General features: G+C 47.4%; 1 protein-coding gene across 4 annotated transcripts in view; it reads left to right on the top strand.

Annotated features, from left to right (window-relative positions):
- AREL1 (apoptosis resistant E3 ubiquitin protein ligase 1) overlaps window positions 1-10,288 on the top strand; it is a 38,399-nt gene extending 28,111 nt beyond the window's left edge. For all 4 annotated transcript variants that reach the window (XM_037128245.2, XM_037128255.2, XM_037128217.2 and 1 more), the window contains 11 exons: window positions 99-240; window positions 352-473; window positions 1,429-1,504; window positions 1,993-2,102; window positions 2,774-2,953; window positions 3,131-3,256; window positions 4,433-4,562; window positions 4,650-4,708; window positions 6,905-6,994; window positions 7,425-7,600; window positions 7,695-10,288. In XM_037128245.2, coding sequence (XP_036984140.2) covers window positions 99-240; window positions 352-473; window positions 1,429-1,504; window positions 1,993-2,102; window positions 2,774-2,953; window positions 3,131-3,256; window positions 4,433-4,562; window positions 4,650-4,708; window positions 6,905-6,994; window positions 7,425-7,600; window positions 7,695-7,797 — 1,314 coding nt within the window. In that variant the 3' untranslated portion in view covers window positions 7,798-10,288. The remainder of the gene's footprint in view (window positions 1-98; window positions 241-351; window positions 474-1,428; window positions 1,505-1,992; window positions 2,103-2,773; window positions 2,954-3,130; window positions 3,257-4,432; window positions 4,563-4,649; window positions 4,709-6,904; window positions 6,995-7,424; window positions 7,601-7,694) is intronic.
- The last annotated feature ends 3,970 nt before the right edge of the window (window positions 10,289-14,258 follow it).

Raw genomic sequence — 14,258 nt, 5'->3', positions numbered from 1 at the left:
ACGGGCTTTTTGGTGGTTGGTACAGAGGGTGGGACGTGGGCGTTTTCTGCTGGATTTGAGGGTTTTGTAGATGAACTCTTTCTTCCCCCCTTTGCTAGTTCTCATACCTGGGCCCCGACCCTGTCCATAAGCTGCTTACGCTGGTGGTGGACGACGGCATCCAGCCCCCTGTGGAGCTCAGCTGCAAGGAAAGGAACATCCTAGCGGCCACTTTCATCCGCTCCCTCCACAAGAACATAGGTAAAATGGGCCAGGGATTCTGGGAGGGGAGGTGGTGACCCAGGCTGCCCGAGGGTGCGGAGGGGCCCGCACAGATGTCTTGTAGTCACGGTGAGTCTTGCTGCTCCTCAGGAGGCTCTGAGACCTTTCAGGACAAGGTGAACTTTTTCCAGCGGGAACTTCGGCAGGTACATATGAAAAGACCGCATTCCAAAGTCACCCTGAAGGTCAGCAGACATGCCCTGTTGGAATCGGTGAGTCAAGTTTTATCTCTGCTAATAGTTATCCAAGTTTTCCAACTAGAAAGCTCTTTTGGTATTTGGTTACATTCTGCAGGTTATCTTCTCCGTGGAACCTGAATTTCTCTCCTCTTTAAACATATCTATTAATGGCTATTCTTCTGTTTGATTATATTAAGTTCGGGGCAGGTTTATTGGAGGCCGGTTGACACATTGGCTTTAGAATCTGTACCGAACTAGTCCCTGAATAAACTCACGGGCACTTATATAGGGCAGTTGTAAGTAGTTGTCACAGAAGAAAGTTCTGGTTACTGAATCCCTGGACTGGAGAGCTCTTGTCGGATTAAAAGGCAGTGGTTTTTGTTGTCATTCTGGTCTGATGGAAAAGGAACACCTGATGTGTGTCTGTCCCCGCTGCACAGACACTGGCATAGTTCTTACATTCCCCGGGAATGAGAAGGCTTGGGCCCAGTCCCGAATGTGCTTGTGATGTTTGGCTCTGGTCGGTGTGGCTGGAAACCCCTTTTCCCAGCCTCATTCTCCATGCAGTGTGGCTCCCTGTCTGAACCTAGTCTTTGGATAAAGACGTCTAGCAAATAGACTCTGCTTAACTGTGAAAACCGGGACTCCTTGGTTCTCTTGCTGACAGCTTACTAATCTGAGCCATTTTTAGTTCTTTAAGTGTTTTCTCATTAATAAAATGAAGGTTGTGAAAAGAAAAATGAGCTTCACATTTTCAACAAGACAGCGGTGTAAAGATGAATTAGATTATTTTTTAAAACCTTACATTTCTTTTGGAGCAACATGTATTTAAAATATAAGGTGGTGTTATTAAAGCTGATTTATGAGTAATAGATTGCCTCCAAGAACTAGTAGACAATAGATTGCATTATTCTTGTGTTTTCATTGTGAACACCCAAGAGATGCCAGCCAATGTTCTGATGCTTTCCTTTCTTTCACTGCTTTTTAGTCTCTGAAAGCTACTCGGAATTTTTCCATCTCAGATTGGAGCAAGAACTTTGAAGTGGTTTTCCAGGACGAAGAAGGTCAGCTTTGAAATGTCACATTCATCTTTTTACACTCCTCTTCACTCCTATTTTCCATTTTACCCCCTCTGCACAAAAGTACAAAACCCCCTTAAACACTCCCCAGCTGCTTTTTCCAAGGAAAAAAATCATGAGTCAAGATAAAAAGGGTGGTACTTACTGGCCAGATGACTTGATGGGGCTCACACAGCACAGACACACAGGGAAGGAGAGACTTCTGGGAGCTGCAGCCAGAAGGGCAAACTTTTAACCTTTGTAGAACTGAGAGAAACGTCCATTTCCTGGATCTCAGATGTCCTGTGTTTCCACGCTAGGGGACCTTGAATCCTATGGGAAGGGGTAGGATCTTTTTAAAAGTTCACATTTTAGATGGGCTGGAAGGGGGAAACCCGAAGGTAGTGGAATGGAGGGAGTGTGGCGAGAATAAAACAATGACATAATGAGCAAACATGGTAAGAGTGACGTTTTATTTTTATTATACTTTCCAGCTCTGGACTGGGGAGGGCCTCGCCGGGAGTGGTTTGAGCTAATCTGCAAAGCACTGTTCGATACCACCAGTCAGCTCTTCACCCGCTTCAGTGACAACAACCAAGCATTAGTGAGTCTGTGGCTTCCCCGTGGTGGGTGGACAGTGTAAATTTTGTTGTAATGGAAGTAGACTAACAGGGCTTTGAGGTTGTGAACCTGTCCTGGGAATCCGACAGCCTAGGCCCTCTTCTTAATTTCCATACCAACTGCATGAACTAATGAGATCGCCTTCCTCCTCTGCCCTCACTATTTCATCTCTAAAATAAGAGAAAATGCAGACAGATAAATGTTTGACCAAAAAGCATTATAATACAGTGGCTATTCTACTAATTATAATAATAACAGCGATAATTAAGCCACTTTCTCAAAATACACCTGAAGTTCTTGGATTCAGTACTAGACCTTTGACCAGGCAGAGGCGTCAGGAGCAAATAGACTGTGGCTAAAAAGAAGAGCTGGTTTAGGGACAAAGCATCCCATCATTCACTGACGAACTTTTATACTCTGTCGTTTGAAGCCACAGACCTGACATAAGGTTTTCAGCCTGATGTGAGTCCATCCCCGCCCCTTGTCCTTGAGTCCCTGAGTGGTGGCTGCAGACAGACCAGCACCGTTTGGATGGGCTCTTTGGTCTGGTGTTGACATTCCTGCTCCCTTGGGGTGCAGTTGGGAGGGAGGGTCTTCCCAGAACAAGGCTGGAAGAAAAATGGCCCAGTGTCTTATAATGTCTGTCTTTGACAGGTGCACCCCAACCCTAACCGCCCGGCTCATCTGCGCTTGAAGATGTACGAGTTTGCGGGGCGGCTCGTGGGCAAGTGTCTCTATGAGTCCTCTCTAGGAGGGGCCTACAAGCAGCTGGTCCGCGCTCGCTTCACCCGTTCTTTTCTGGCCCAGATCATAGGACTGCGTATGCATTACAAGGTAATGTCTGAGGAGGTGTGTCTCTTCTGCGAAGGCGCCTGGCCATTAACTCTGGAGTCTCAGCATTCTGAGCTAATTGTTCTTACGGTCGAAGGGGTGAGTGGTTCCAAGCAGTTTACAAATTTCGTTTCTGGGTAAGAGTAGTCACGTTCTGTTCTGCGTCTTTTTTCTCCTCAGTACTTTGAAACAGATGACCCAGAATTCTACAAATCTAAAGTTTGTTTCATCCTTAACAATGACATGAGTGAGATGGAGCTGGTCTTTGCAGAAGAGAAGTATAACAAATCCGGCCAACTGGAAAAGGTAAGAACGAGGACGGAGCCTGTGGGCCCCATGACTCCCGCCCCCTCCCAGAGCAGCACAGTCGGACAGAACTTCGTGCAGTGACGGGAAGGGTCTCTAGTTCTGCTCTCTTCTGAACACCCGAAATGGGGCTAGTGTGACCAAAAAACTGAATTTCTCGTTTTATTTTATTTTCATTAACTTAAAAGCGTTATAATGCGATGGCTATTCTACTAATTAAAATAATAACTATAATTAAGCCACTTTCTCGAAATATACCACCTATGGCTACGGCAGCCACATTGGGTAGCATAGCTTTAGGGCATTGCATCCCACGCTTAGGATCTTGGCCCATTTGAGTGAAGCACAAGACATATAAAAGCACAATGTCCCACCTGTTCTGCACTTTCCAGTGGAAAAAGAACTTAGTGATGTGAAGGGTCACCGCACAAGGCTCATTGGAAGGGGACAGCAGTGCCTGCCTCACCTTGGATGGGGGTGACATAGATGGCTTTTATTTAAACACTGTACCTGTATAGTTTTAAACCTTTTACTTCAAAACTGTTGGCCAAAAGTATTTCTAATGCAAATTAGTTCTGTTTACATTGTAGAGTTAAACAATATCAAATGATAATTATGAAGCTACAGTTACAGTAGAATTGAAAGCAAAATAGCAGTGACTGGGAAACAGGGACCACTGATTGATACCATCATATTGATAATCACATGCCCTTCATGACCCCTGTGCGATAGCAAGGGCAGAATGTAAGGGAAGCCGTCTTAGAATTTGAGACCTAAAAAGATTTCTTCACTGCTTATCTGGCTCTATTTATTCTCAGTTGGCTCAGGGACTTAAGAAAGGAGGTCAGTAATAGTTTAATTTTGGATCATGCATGAAAATATTGCTAATAAGGAACCATAATATCTTCCTGTTGTATCACCACTATTTGCCCAGGTCAGAGAAGGCCCACTCAGCCACTTCTGAAGTAGTACCTAACAGAACGCAGCAATGGTGGTAGGAAGGATGAAGCTTAGTAACTGTGAAACCAAGTGTGTTGAGAAGCCAGCTGCTCAGCGACGCTTGCAGCTGTGGTGGACTCCAATGAGGCTGCGTCTGTGGGACGTCCGGGCAGATGCCTGGCTCTCCCGAGCTCTGTCCACAGCCTCTCCCTGTCTGTCTGTTGCCTCTTATTTTAGGTTGTAGAACTGATGACGGGTGGAGCTCAAACCCCAGTCACCAATGCGAATAAAATCTTCTATTTAAATTTGCTGGCCCAGTATCGGCTGGCCAGTCAAGTGAAAGAGGAGGTGGAACACTTCCTAAAAGGTGAGAGTCTGTCTCCTCTTAGCTTTGAGATGAAAATGCCTGTGTCCGTGGTGTGGGTGTGGTTTTAACTGGGCTGCTTTGTTTCAGGCCTGAATGAGTTGGTCCCTGAGAACCTTTTGGCTATTTTTGATGAAAATGAGCTTGAGGTAAGTGCTTCCAATCACAAACCCCAATCTCGACTCTGTTTTAATATGCCCGCAGAACTAGCTTCTTATATTTTCTGTTATGAGATGTGAAGGGAAAACCCTTTATGCGGGAATCAGTTTCATTTTTACCACCCTTCCCATGTACTGACCTGTTCTTCAGCTTTTACAAAGTTAGAATGTGAAGATTAGAAACCAGCAAATAACTAATTCTTTTGGAAGAGTAGTAATTAATATTCAGTTACTTATCAAATTTTATTGATACTGGTTGAGTGAGTACTGAAGAATGTTGGTATCATGCAAAGTTTTGACATTTAAAGATGACTATAGGGAATAATAGTATTTATCTGTTCGGGGACTATTTATTGAGTGCCTGCTGTGTGCCACACTCATCTGAGGCGCTGGGGAGAGAGCGGCCAATAAGACGAAGTCCCTGCCCTCGTGGCGCTGTGTTCCAGTGGAGGAGACAAACCAAAAGATGTGACATTTGTCAGATTTGGGGCCACAGCACTTACAGTTGACATAGTCTCATTTTGGATCCTCTAACAACCAAACAAGGGCTCTAAGACAGTAAACGACACTCTATAAGTAGCAAAATTGAAGTTCATATCAAGTGCGGGCAAAAAACAGAATCAGTTTTTTCGGGGTTTTGTTTTTTTGCTTACTGCTCACAGATGATTCATATAATGCAAATTATTAGTTTCAACTTCCCATAGCCCTTAGGAAGAGTATGTTTTTGCAGACAGTAGGGAGAAAGCTCTTTAAAAATGAGAAAACAGCTCTGGCTGGTGTAGCTCAGTGGATTGAGCAGAGGCCTGTGAAGTAAAGGGTCCTTGTTTGATTCCCAGTGAGGGCACCTCCCTGGGTTGCAGGCCAGGTCCCCAGTAGGGGGCGCTTGAGAGGCAACCACACATTGATGTTTCTCTCCCACTCTTTCCCTTCCCCTCTCTATAAAAATAAATAAATAAATATTTTTTAAAGAAATGAGAAAACAAAAAAGTTTCAAGTGTTCCTGTACAATTTTTATTCTTATTAAATGAACTGTCTTCAAGAACAAAAATCAAAGTCTTGTGCAATTTTGATCGCATTTTGTATCTTTAGACATGAAATCTAAACAAAATGAACTTTCCATCTCAGCCTAAAGTTTCTCGTAGAAACCTAGTGCTGGGGGCTGAGGAATAGCTACTGATTATTTATTTATTTACTTATTTATATACTGAATAAGTAATTATTACACACGCACACATATTTTTAATCATGAAGCAAAGCATTTATAACAATTCGTAAAAGGGGGTAGGAAGAAAGAACACAGTTGGTCTCTTACATTTGTTCCATATACTGCTCTTAGTTACTCATTAGCTTAACAAGTTCTTTTTGAAGGAGCCAAGACTCCTGAGGCTTAATTTGAGTTTTTCTTATCTCTGGATTAGGATGTATCATTCTTTGTAGCTATTGGATAAGTGCTCACAGTGTGCTAAGTAACTGGCAGGATCCTGAACAGGGGTCCTAATCCCAGATTAGGACACAACAAGATGTTTAGGGCTCAGATCTCATTAATATTCTGGGGGGGGGGTGTTTTTTTTTGTTTGTTTGTTTTTTTTGGCATGCTTTTTCATTTATCTGACTAAGCAGAGTCAGGGCTGAAGGGAAGGAAGGTAGTAAAAGCTCGGTTCACAAAAGCATGGGTCCTGGGGAAAAGGAAGGGCCATCTGACCAACATATCAATGGGGCTGAGGGTCTTCATCGAAGGGAAAGGGCCTGCTTCCCCCCTGGCATTTCCAGCTATGTCCAGAACAGACTCAGTTGTCCAGGGAAACTTAATGCCCTTTTTGTCTTTTGTTTCCATTCACAATAATCCACAGCGGTGGTTCTTAATTAGGTATGTGCATCAGAAACAGTTGGGGAGCTTTTTCAAAGTACACAAGTTCTAACCCACTCGCAGAGATTCTGATTCAGGAGGCCTAGGCAAAGGCCGCAGGCATCCATCTGCACGGTTCTGCGGCCGTGCGAGGCGCCACTGGCCTGTTACTGTAACTGGTTTTCCTGAAGCAGCGTTCTGGCATTGTGACCTCGCCTTTTGTCTTCTTCCTGGTGTTTTCTTTATTCCACATCTTTACATATTAATGTCAGGAATTGACCTTATGCTAGGTCTTCATCCCTCTGACTGGTAACTAACACCTTCCTTACTATCCTCTCTAGCTGCTGATGTGTGGGACTGGGGACATCAGTGTGACGGACTTCAAAGCTCATGCAGTGGTTGTCGGCGGCTCATGGCATTTCAGAGAAAAGGTAAGTGGGCCGAATTGTTTTTAGTTGGATTTGTGTCACATTGTAAAGAGGAAGTTTCAGAAGGAAGAAGTTAAGGAGTCAGAGAGGAGACATGTCACTGGGAAGAAATGACGTGTGTGGGAAAGACAGGGGGTGGTTTAGGTGAAAGGGAGCCCCGGCCCCAGTGGCTGCCACGCCAGCCACCACAGGAGCAGTGCATGGGAAAGTCGCAGGACTGGAACCCAGCGGTCGGCCACTGCCCTCCTGCCTCTGCGACAGAACAAACTCCCAGAGCGTCTGTCGGTTCTCTCCCCTCCTACCCACGTTCTCACAGAGCAGTAACTGGGGTGAAGCCCCACTTCGGGGTGTCCTGTTGCTTCCTCACTTTGACCCCCCAGGTCAAACTCAGGCTGCGTACGGGTGTGACGCTGGCCTTGTGCTCTCCCTGCAGGTCATGAGGTGGTTTTGGACCGTGGTGTCCAGTTTGACCCAGGAGGAGTTGGCTCGGCTGCTTCAGTTCACGACAGGCTCCTCTCAGCTACCGCCTGGTGGCTTTGCCGCCCTCTGTCCCTCCTTCCAGATTATTGCTGCGCCGACCCACAGCACGCTACCGACTGCACACACGTGGTAGGTGCCCGAATGCCTGGTGCGTGTTGGCACGGAAGGGTGGCGGCCTCCTCCAGCATTTATGAGTTAACCCGCTCTCCCTTTGCCCTTCTAGTTTCAACCAGCTGTGCCTCCCTACGTATGACTCGTATGAAGAGGTGCACAGGATGCTGCAGCTGGCCATCAGCGAGGGCTGCGAGGGCTTTGGCATGCTCTGAGCACCTCCTGCGTCCTCTCAGCTCTCGTGCTTTCCGGAGTGTCTGGGTGCATGCAGCGGACATCACAGCCCTGATGCCGACACAACCCGTAACCATCAGCCAGAGGCTGCTGCATGCTGCCCAGTGTCTGGAGCATTTGGTCACCTACGAGCCTTGTCCTTCCCTTGCCCCCCTCCCTGCCCGGCCCCTCACAGGCCACTCTGGCACGGTACGTAACCTGAGCTGCTTGTTCAGTCATGAGAAGAGGACCACGCTGCTGTAATTTCTCTTGGTTCTTCGATCTCAGTAGCAGGAGCTGCCTCATTAGCTGAAGGAGATTACAAAAAAGGGCTCAGCTCTCATTGGGAAGCTGGTGTCGTCACCTTGTCAACCTCCTCTGCTATGCTCCTTCGAGGTCCCCTCTGTGGCCCTCATTACTTGACCTGAGGCCTGCTAGTCCTTCGCATGGGCAGGGTTGTGCCTCTCCTCATCAGGAGCCGGGAGAAGCGCAGATAGGAGTGGCGTACGTGCGCAGTCTTTGGTTCTGTCCCTCTGCACAGCGGCGGGCACAGGCGGTGGCACTGGACTACCTCTAGTGGGGACCAAGAGCACAAAAGGGTGTTTCTTGTGGTGTCCAAACTGGAAAAGGAGCTTCCCTGCAGGCTTTTCTGGAAACGATCATTAACTCTGTCTGAGCTTGGTCTTGAGTTTGAGCCCATGAGAAAACAGCCCTAAGCATGTGAAAGGTAGCTGGGCTGGGGCCTCCACCGCTGAATGTGATTCTCCTTCAACGTTCAGGGCTGTCTACACATGGGGCTGCCTTGAAGACTACTGATGCCTGTTCCTGAGTTCTTTACACTGAGGTTTAGCTGGGCCTGGCTACCTACCTCCGAGTCACGCAGAGCTTTCTGCTGAAGAAAATGTTGGAGCAAGTAACTGGGACTGTAAGAATAGCATCCCTTGATCCCTGCCTCTCTGTTGCTGGTATTCTCTGCAAATACTTGGCAGCACTGAGGCAAGGGAGAAGGGAGCAGTAGTTTTAAGTGCTTGTCACAGGTCCTTGGGGTTGGGACACTGGGAACACAGGTAGAGGAGATACATTGGGCAGTAAACCCCCGGCCGGCCTGGTTGCTTCCCTTCGTCCATCAGTTACCAGCAAGGGGAACTAAGGAGGGAGGGAAGTGTATCGGGTTCACTGTACGTGGTGGTTGAAGAGAACCTGCTGCTGCCTCTTGGACGATGGCAACCTCCTATTTCATCATGATTTGAGTGAAAGCATTTTCAAGACTCCAAATCTCATCAACTTCCCCAAATTTCTTTTTTTTTTTTAAGAAAGCTTTGCTGCAAGCTACTTTTCTCGATGGGGCATTCAACTGTGAGAATATTACAAGCCATCTCTTTTCGCCAAAACCAGCAAGTACAGAGTCCAGAGAGGAGGCAGGACTTGCGGCAATGCCTCGGCCTCCTGGAAGCGTGTGTGAGCCCTCCTGTTTCCAGGGACTGCGAGGAACAGGCCTTCCTGAGCTGCTGCTGTTCCTGCTTGACCTTACTCCCTCGCAGTTGTCATTTGTCCTTCTTGGTGTGGGTGCTGACCTCATTTCGGGGGTCCAGGATCCAGCATCAGGGCCTCTGCACAGGGTCCTCCATGCCACACGGTCACTGCTCTCCTCAGGGACCAGGACAAGGTGCTGCTGCTTGCCCCGGTGTCCTCCCAGGGGCTGTGCACAGGCAGGCTTCGTCATCACCCTGGGAAACTCGTGGCTGCCCCTCCGGCCCAGAGGGGCGTTTCCAGCTGGGGGCGTGTGAGCTCCTCCTGCCGGCTCTGGCCGTTGTTCCTCCTCTGGACTCTGCCTTCTCCCCTCCAGCAGCCCTCTGCAGACTGACGCCGAAGCTGGCTTTGATTTCCTTGACTAGACCTGTCTATTTTGAGCTCTAGTCCTAGCACTTTTCAGAGCATCCTGGGCGCCACTGCCGCCCAGCAGGGGCAGCTGCGACCCTGTGGTCGTACTTAGCCCCAGGGTCTTTGTTTGTTTAAGAAGCCCCTTGGTACTGTTCATGTTTTCTGTTCTCCCAGTTTACTCTCCTAACTCTCCTAACCCCTAACTTCGTATCTGCTCTCTGGCCTTTTCCTTTTTTTTTTTTTCCTTCCCTCCCTAATTCTGCCTTGGTACTAGCCAGTGTGGGGGAAAGGAACAGTATGTTGGAGAGAAGGAATAGTGTCTGTCACTTCTTGGGCAATTTTATATTCACATTTCTTATTTTGGTCAGTTCTTTTATTTATGCCCTCGTGGCCCAGGTACTTTGGGGGTCAGCTAACCTCCCAGCATTTCAGTGTCTTTGAAGGAAACCAGACACCAAGTGACACCAAGTGACACCAAGGAGAGTGTCGGCGTGTTTCTAGAACTTCAGCAGAGACAAAGCCTTGCTGCCAATTTGTCAGGCCAGGCAAAAGGGCCAGACAGTTGCAGTGATAGTGTAAATATTTTGTACAGTAAATAAATGTTTAAAAGGACTAAGGAGTAGAGATCTTTTTTGCATTTTCCCAGGAATTCCTTCAGGAGCAGTCAGCTCCAGGCGCCTGACCTGTCCCAGGCCTCTTGCCCTTTCCCCTTTCCCCTTTCCCCTTTCCCCTTTCCCCTTTCCCTGATTGCTGTCCATGGTGCCAAGCGGGGGCCATGGGCGGGACAAGTGCTCATGCTGTTTGGCAAGAGCAAAGGATGTCTGTTCTCATCAGTCTTTTGAACATTATTGTTGTTTTACTACATAAGAAACTCAGTGTAGAAAATTTGGGAATAAGAAAATACAAGGGAAATAAATCACCTACCATCCAGAGGTAACCACTATAAACATACTGATGTATCCTGATTCGCATATAGTTACACGTCTGTTTCCCACTGTCCCCCCCCCACCCTCCCACAAGTGCCCTGGGCGTGGCGAACAGAAGCACCGCTCCTCAACGCTGGCTGGTGGTACCAGTTCTCCCCCCACCGAGGACAAGCCTGGCAGAGAGAACCGGGCCTGACTGGGGTCTAGAAGGAAATGTGTTAGGGACCCTGGCTTTCTAAGGGAAGTAAGTGATGGCAGTGTCTTGTCCAGTGGTGTCCAGTCTGGAAAATCAAAACGAAATCCCATTTGGAATTATCTTTAAAAAATACGGATTTTTGCCCCTACCTTCCAGACCCAAAGAATTGGAATCTTAGCTGGAAAGCTTTTTAAAAGTGCATTCATTCTACCCCGTTTCACCAAGCTCCTGAGTAATGTGTCAAAAAGTGGAACAGAGTTCTGTACCTGTTCACATCTGTAGGTTAGCCATCCTGCATCTTTTATACTTCCTGCTCTCGTGTCTTTGAATGGGTCACTGTGAATGCTCACTGAGTGATTTCAGCCCGTCATGAAGTTATTCTTAAGATTCAAGAGGTTGGTGAGATTATTCCTGAATCAAAACAATGAATACTAGCTTCACCTTCTTGTGCGCCATTACTTCTGTGCCACTGCAGACAGAGTTCTCAGCCACACTTGGAAGCGCACTGGACGTTGAACCAGAGGGCTCCTTGCCTCTACTTTGGCTTCCCTTCGATCCTGAAGAATAATAAGCCAGCTCCAGGCAGCTTGTAATACTTCTATTCATAAACGGAAAACTTGTCCTGGCTGGTGTGGCTCGGTTGGAACATCGTCCCGTAAACCGAAAGGTCATGGATTCTGTTGCTGGTCAGGGCCATGCCTGGGTTGCAGGTTCAGTCCCCAATCCAGATGTGTGTGGGAGACAGCAGATTGATCTTTCTCTCCCCCTTCCCCTCCCTTTCTCTTGAGTGAGAATAAGAAATAAACCTGGAAAAAAATGAAAACCCTATTTGAGATGAAATGTATATACAAAAAAAGTACACAAGCATGTGTAAATTTAATAAGTAATTATAAAACACACATGTGACCACCATCCAGGTGAAGAAATACAACAGTGCAGCCCTGCAGAGGGGTGTCTCAGCCCACCCTGGCAGAAACAATTACCACAATACAAGCAATAGTTATCCTATGATAATGGTTCTACCAGTTCCCTTTGCAAACAGCCTGTGGCCTCTTGATGAGATGATAAGCAAAGGTGAATTCTCCTAGTGGAAGAATTAGTTTTAGAAGTCTTCTGCCACTATCAATACCCCACGAGGCTCGTTCCCCATGCTGAATCCGATGAGTCATATCCCAGTGCTCAATCCGATGAGTAATATTCAATGTCTACAGGGTCTCTCTGCCAGGATTTTCCCTCAGGCATTCTAGATTGGATGCATCTCTGCAGTACCCTGACCGGGTTTCATGGGCTGGCCTAACATAATTGTCGTTCTCTTTGGTGGTCCGCGGCAGGCTCTTAAGTATCAAAGTATAGTGTTAAATGTGACTCAGCGCTAAATTGTCTCAGAAATTGTGGAATGGGCTAGAATTTCCAACTCAGAGTACTGAATCTGTACCATCAACAGAATCTGTACCATCAACAGGAAGCCTACCCAAAGTTATGGGAGAGTCTTTCTTTTTAGAATGCAAAGAGAACGGATTTAAGGGGGTATTGTAATGGTCTTGGTCTGTATTTGATGAAGTGGCTCTACCTGGAGTTGGAATATGCTTTCCTCTGAATACTGCCCCCTGTGGATACCACCCGCTGTTTGACCCACTTCCATTTTGCCCAGAGAAGAACACTTTGTGGCAGCAGCCACAGCAAGGACCTGGTTCTCTGCAGAGAACTCAGGTGTGGCCTCTACAAGCTGGTCACTGAACTCCTGGTAAGGAGAGGTGGGGGAAGCAGTTTATTTCCAGAAGTCAGAGGAGTGATAGCTGCAGGCTTCCGATGTGACATCAGAGGTGGCTTTAACAGAGTTGCCCAGATTGTCAGTAGAGCGCTGGCTTAATAGCCGCCGGCAGCAGCAGCTTAAACACAAGGTGGTAACAGTGTCGGCATCTCCAGGAGCAGGGGTTAGACGTGCCAGCACAGAACTGTCCCGTCCGGCCACCTTCAGGAAGGTGGTGGATAACTTACCCAGGACGAAGTCTGCAGGGGTGGCCGCTGCTTCCTTGGATACCCAGTCAGCAGGCCAACATGGCCTTTGTAGTCTGATGGCCATGAATGCCTCCAGCCAGGGGCTGCAGGCAAAGCAGGCAACTTTGGAGTGAGCAAGCTCTTAAAACTTCATCTCTTAGGGGTGGCTCTGGCACAGAGTCAGTGCTGGACTCTTCAAGGAGCCAGGTGCGGAGCCTTCTTTCACAAACCTCACCGTGTCCGGCCAGGTCGTGCATCCTGATGACAGGAACCGGCTGTGTTCTCGGTTTCTGACTGCAGGGCTCTCAGCCCCCCGGCAGCACACGCATCTCCTCTCACTTGGCCTTTTCTCAGAGAAGGTATTTTTGGACACTTTGCATTAAGTGTGAGCAATGGGATCCTTAAAGGGTAGAGAACCATGATTGATGAACTTGAACATTCAGATTTTATTTTTAACTCTCATGGTTCAACCTTGGGCAAGACAAGCTTCTTTCAATATCAGTTGCCTGACCTGCAAAATGATGTTATTCACTAAATACGAAAATTAGCTAATCATTTGGAGCTCTTGGAAAAACATTTTCTATATACAGTATGTGAGATAACCATAGTGACTGTGGCTTAAAGCCCTGGTAATTCCCACAGTGGGAGTCTATTTGGGTCTGGGAGCAGTAGAGGGTGCTCAAGTGGGTGACTGGTATGGGGTGGTGGCCCTTTTCCCACCTTGCTATCGCCAGGCAGGCCAGAGAGAATGGGTGTTCAAGACACCTAGCCCAAACATCAGTAAAGAAGTCCCCACATCAGAAGAAGCCTCCTCTCCCTCCTTCACACGAGCCTCCGAAGGCCAGAGGAGGTATTTGAGGGGACCGCGTGTCAAACCTATGTCACGTGGTAAGCAACCCAGTAATAGGCAGCCTAAGATCCTTGGCTGAACTTGCCTGAATCCTGGATCATGATGACAGTTGCTGGTGTGTGCCCCTTTCCTTACACTAGGAGGTGTGATATATATTGTCTCATGTTGACAGTGCCCTGCAAGGTAGGTTTTGTTTTTTACATCCTATACAGGACAGTCGAGGCTCAGAGAGGATAAGTAACTGCCAAGTTTCCTTACCTAGTAAGTGGCAGAGCTGTATTTGAACACGGGTCTGTTTCGTGTCAAAGCCAAACTCTCTGCACTGCTGGTTTGTCTCAGGCAGATTAATTTAGACTCAAAACAGCCCAGGCACTGGGCCACCACAGCTCACTGACTCTGCCTTACGTTCTCCTGGTGACACTGTGTGACAGGTGGACACTTTATACCTTTGTTTACCTGTCAGTCACTCAAGGACTAGGAATTTATGAGGAGAAGGCCCTACTTTAAGAGATACAGCTATTAGTAGTGGCTTAAAAATCTTTGGCATGCAAAAAGTCCCACAGAATACCAACTAATGACTTGAGCGAAGTGACTTCCAAGTTTAAATGGATC

The sequence above is a fragment of the Artibeus jamaicensis genome, unplaced genomic scaffold (genome assembly GCF_021234435.1).
Source record: "Artibeus jamaicensis isolate MK-2021 breed Jamaican fruit bat unplaced genomic scaffold, CSHL_Jam_final contig_851, whole genome shotgun sequence".
In the NCBI taxonomy this organism is placed as follows: Eukaryota; Metazoa; Chordata; class Mammalia; order Chiroptera; family Phyllostomidae; genus Artibeus; species Artibeus jamaicensis.
This window is presented reverse-complemented; position numbering and strand designations above follow the sequence as displayed.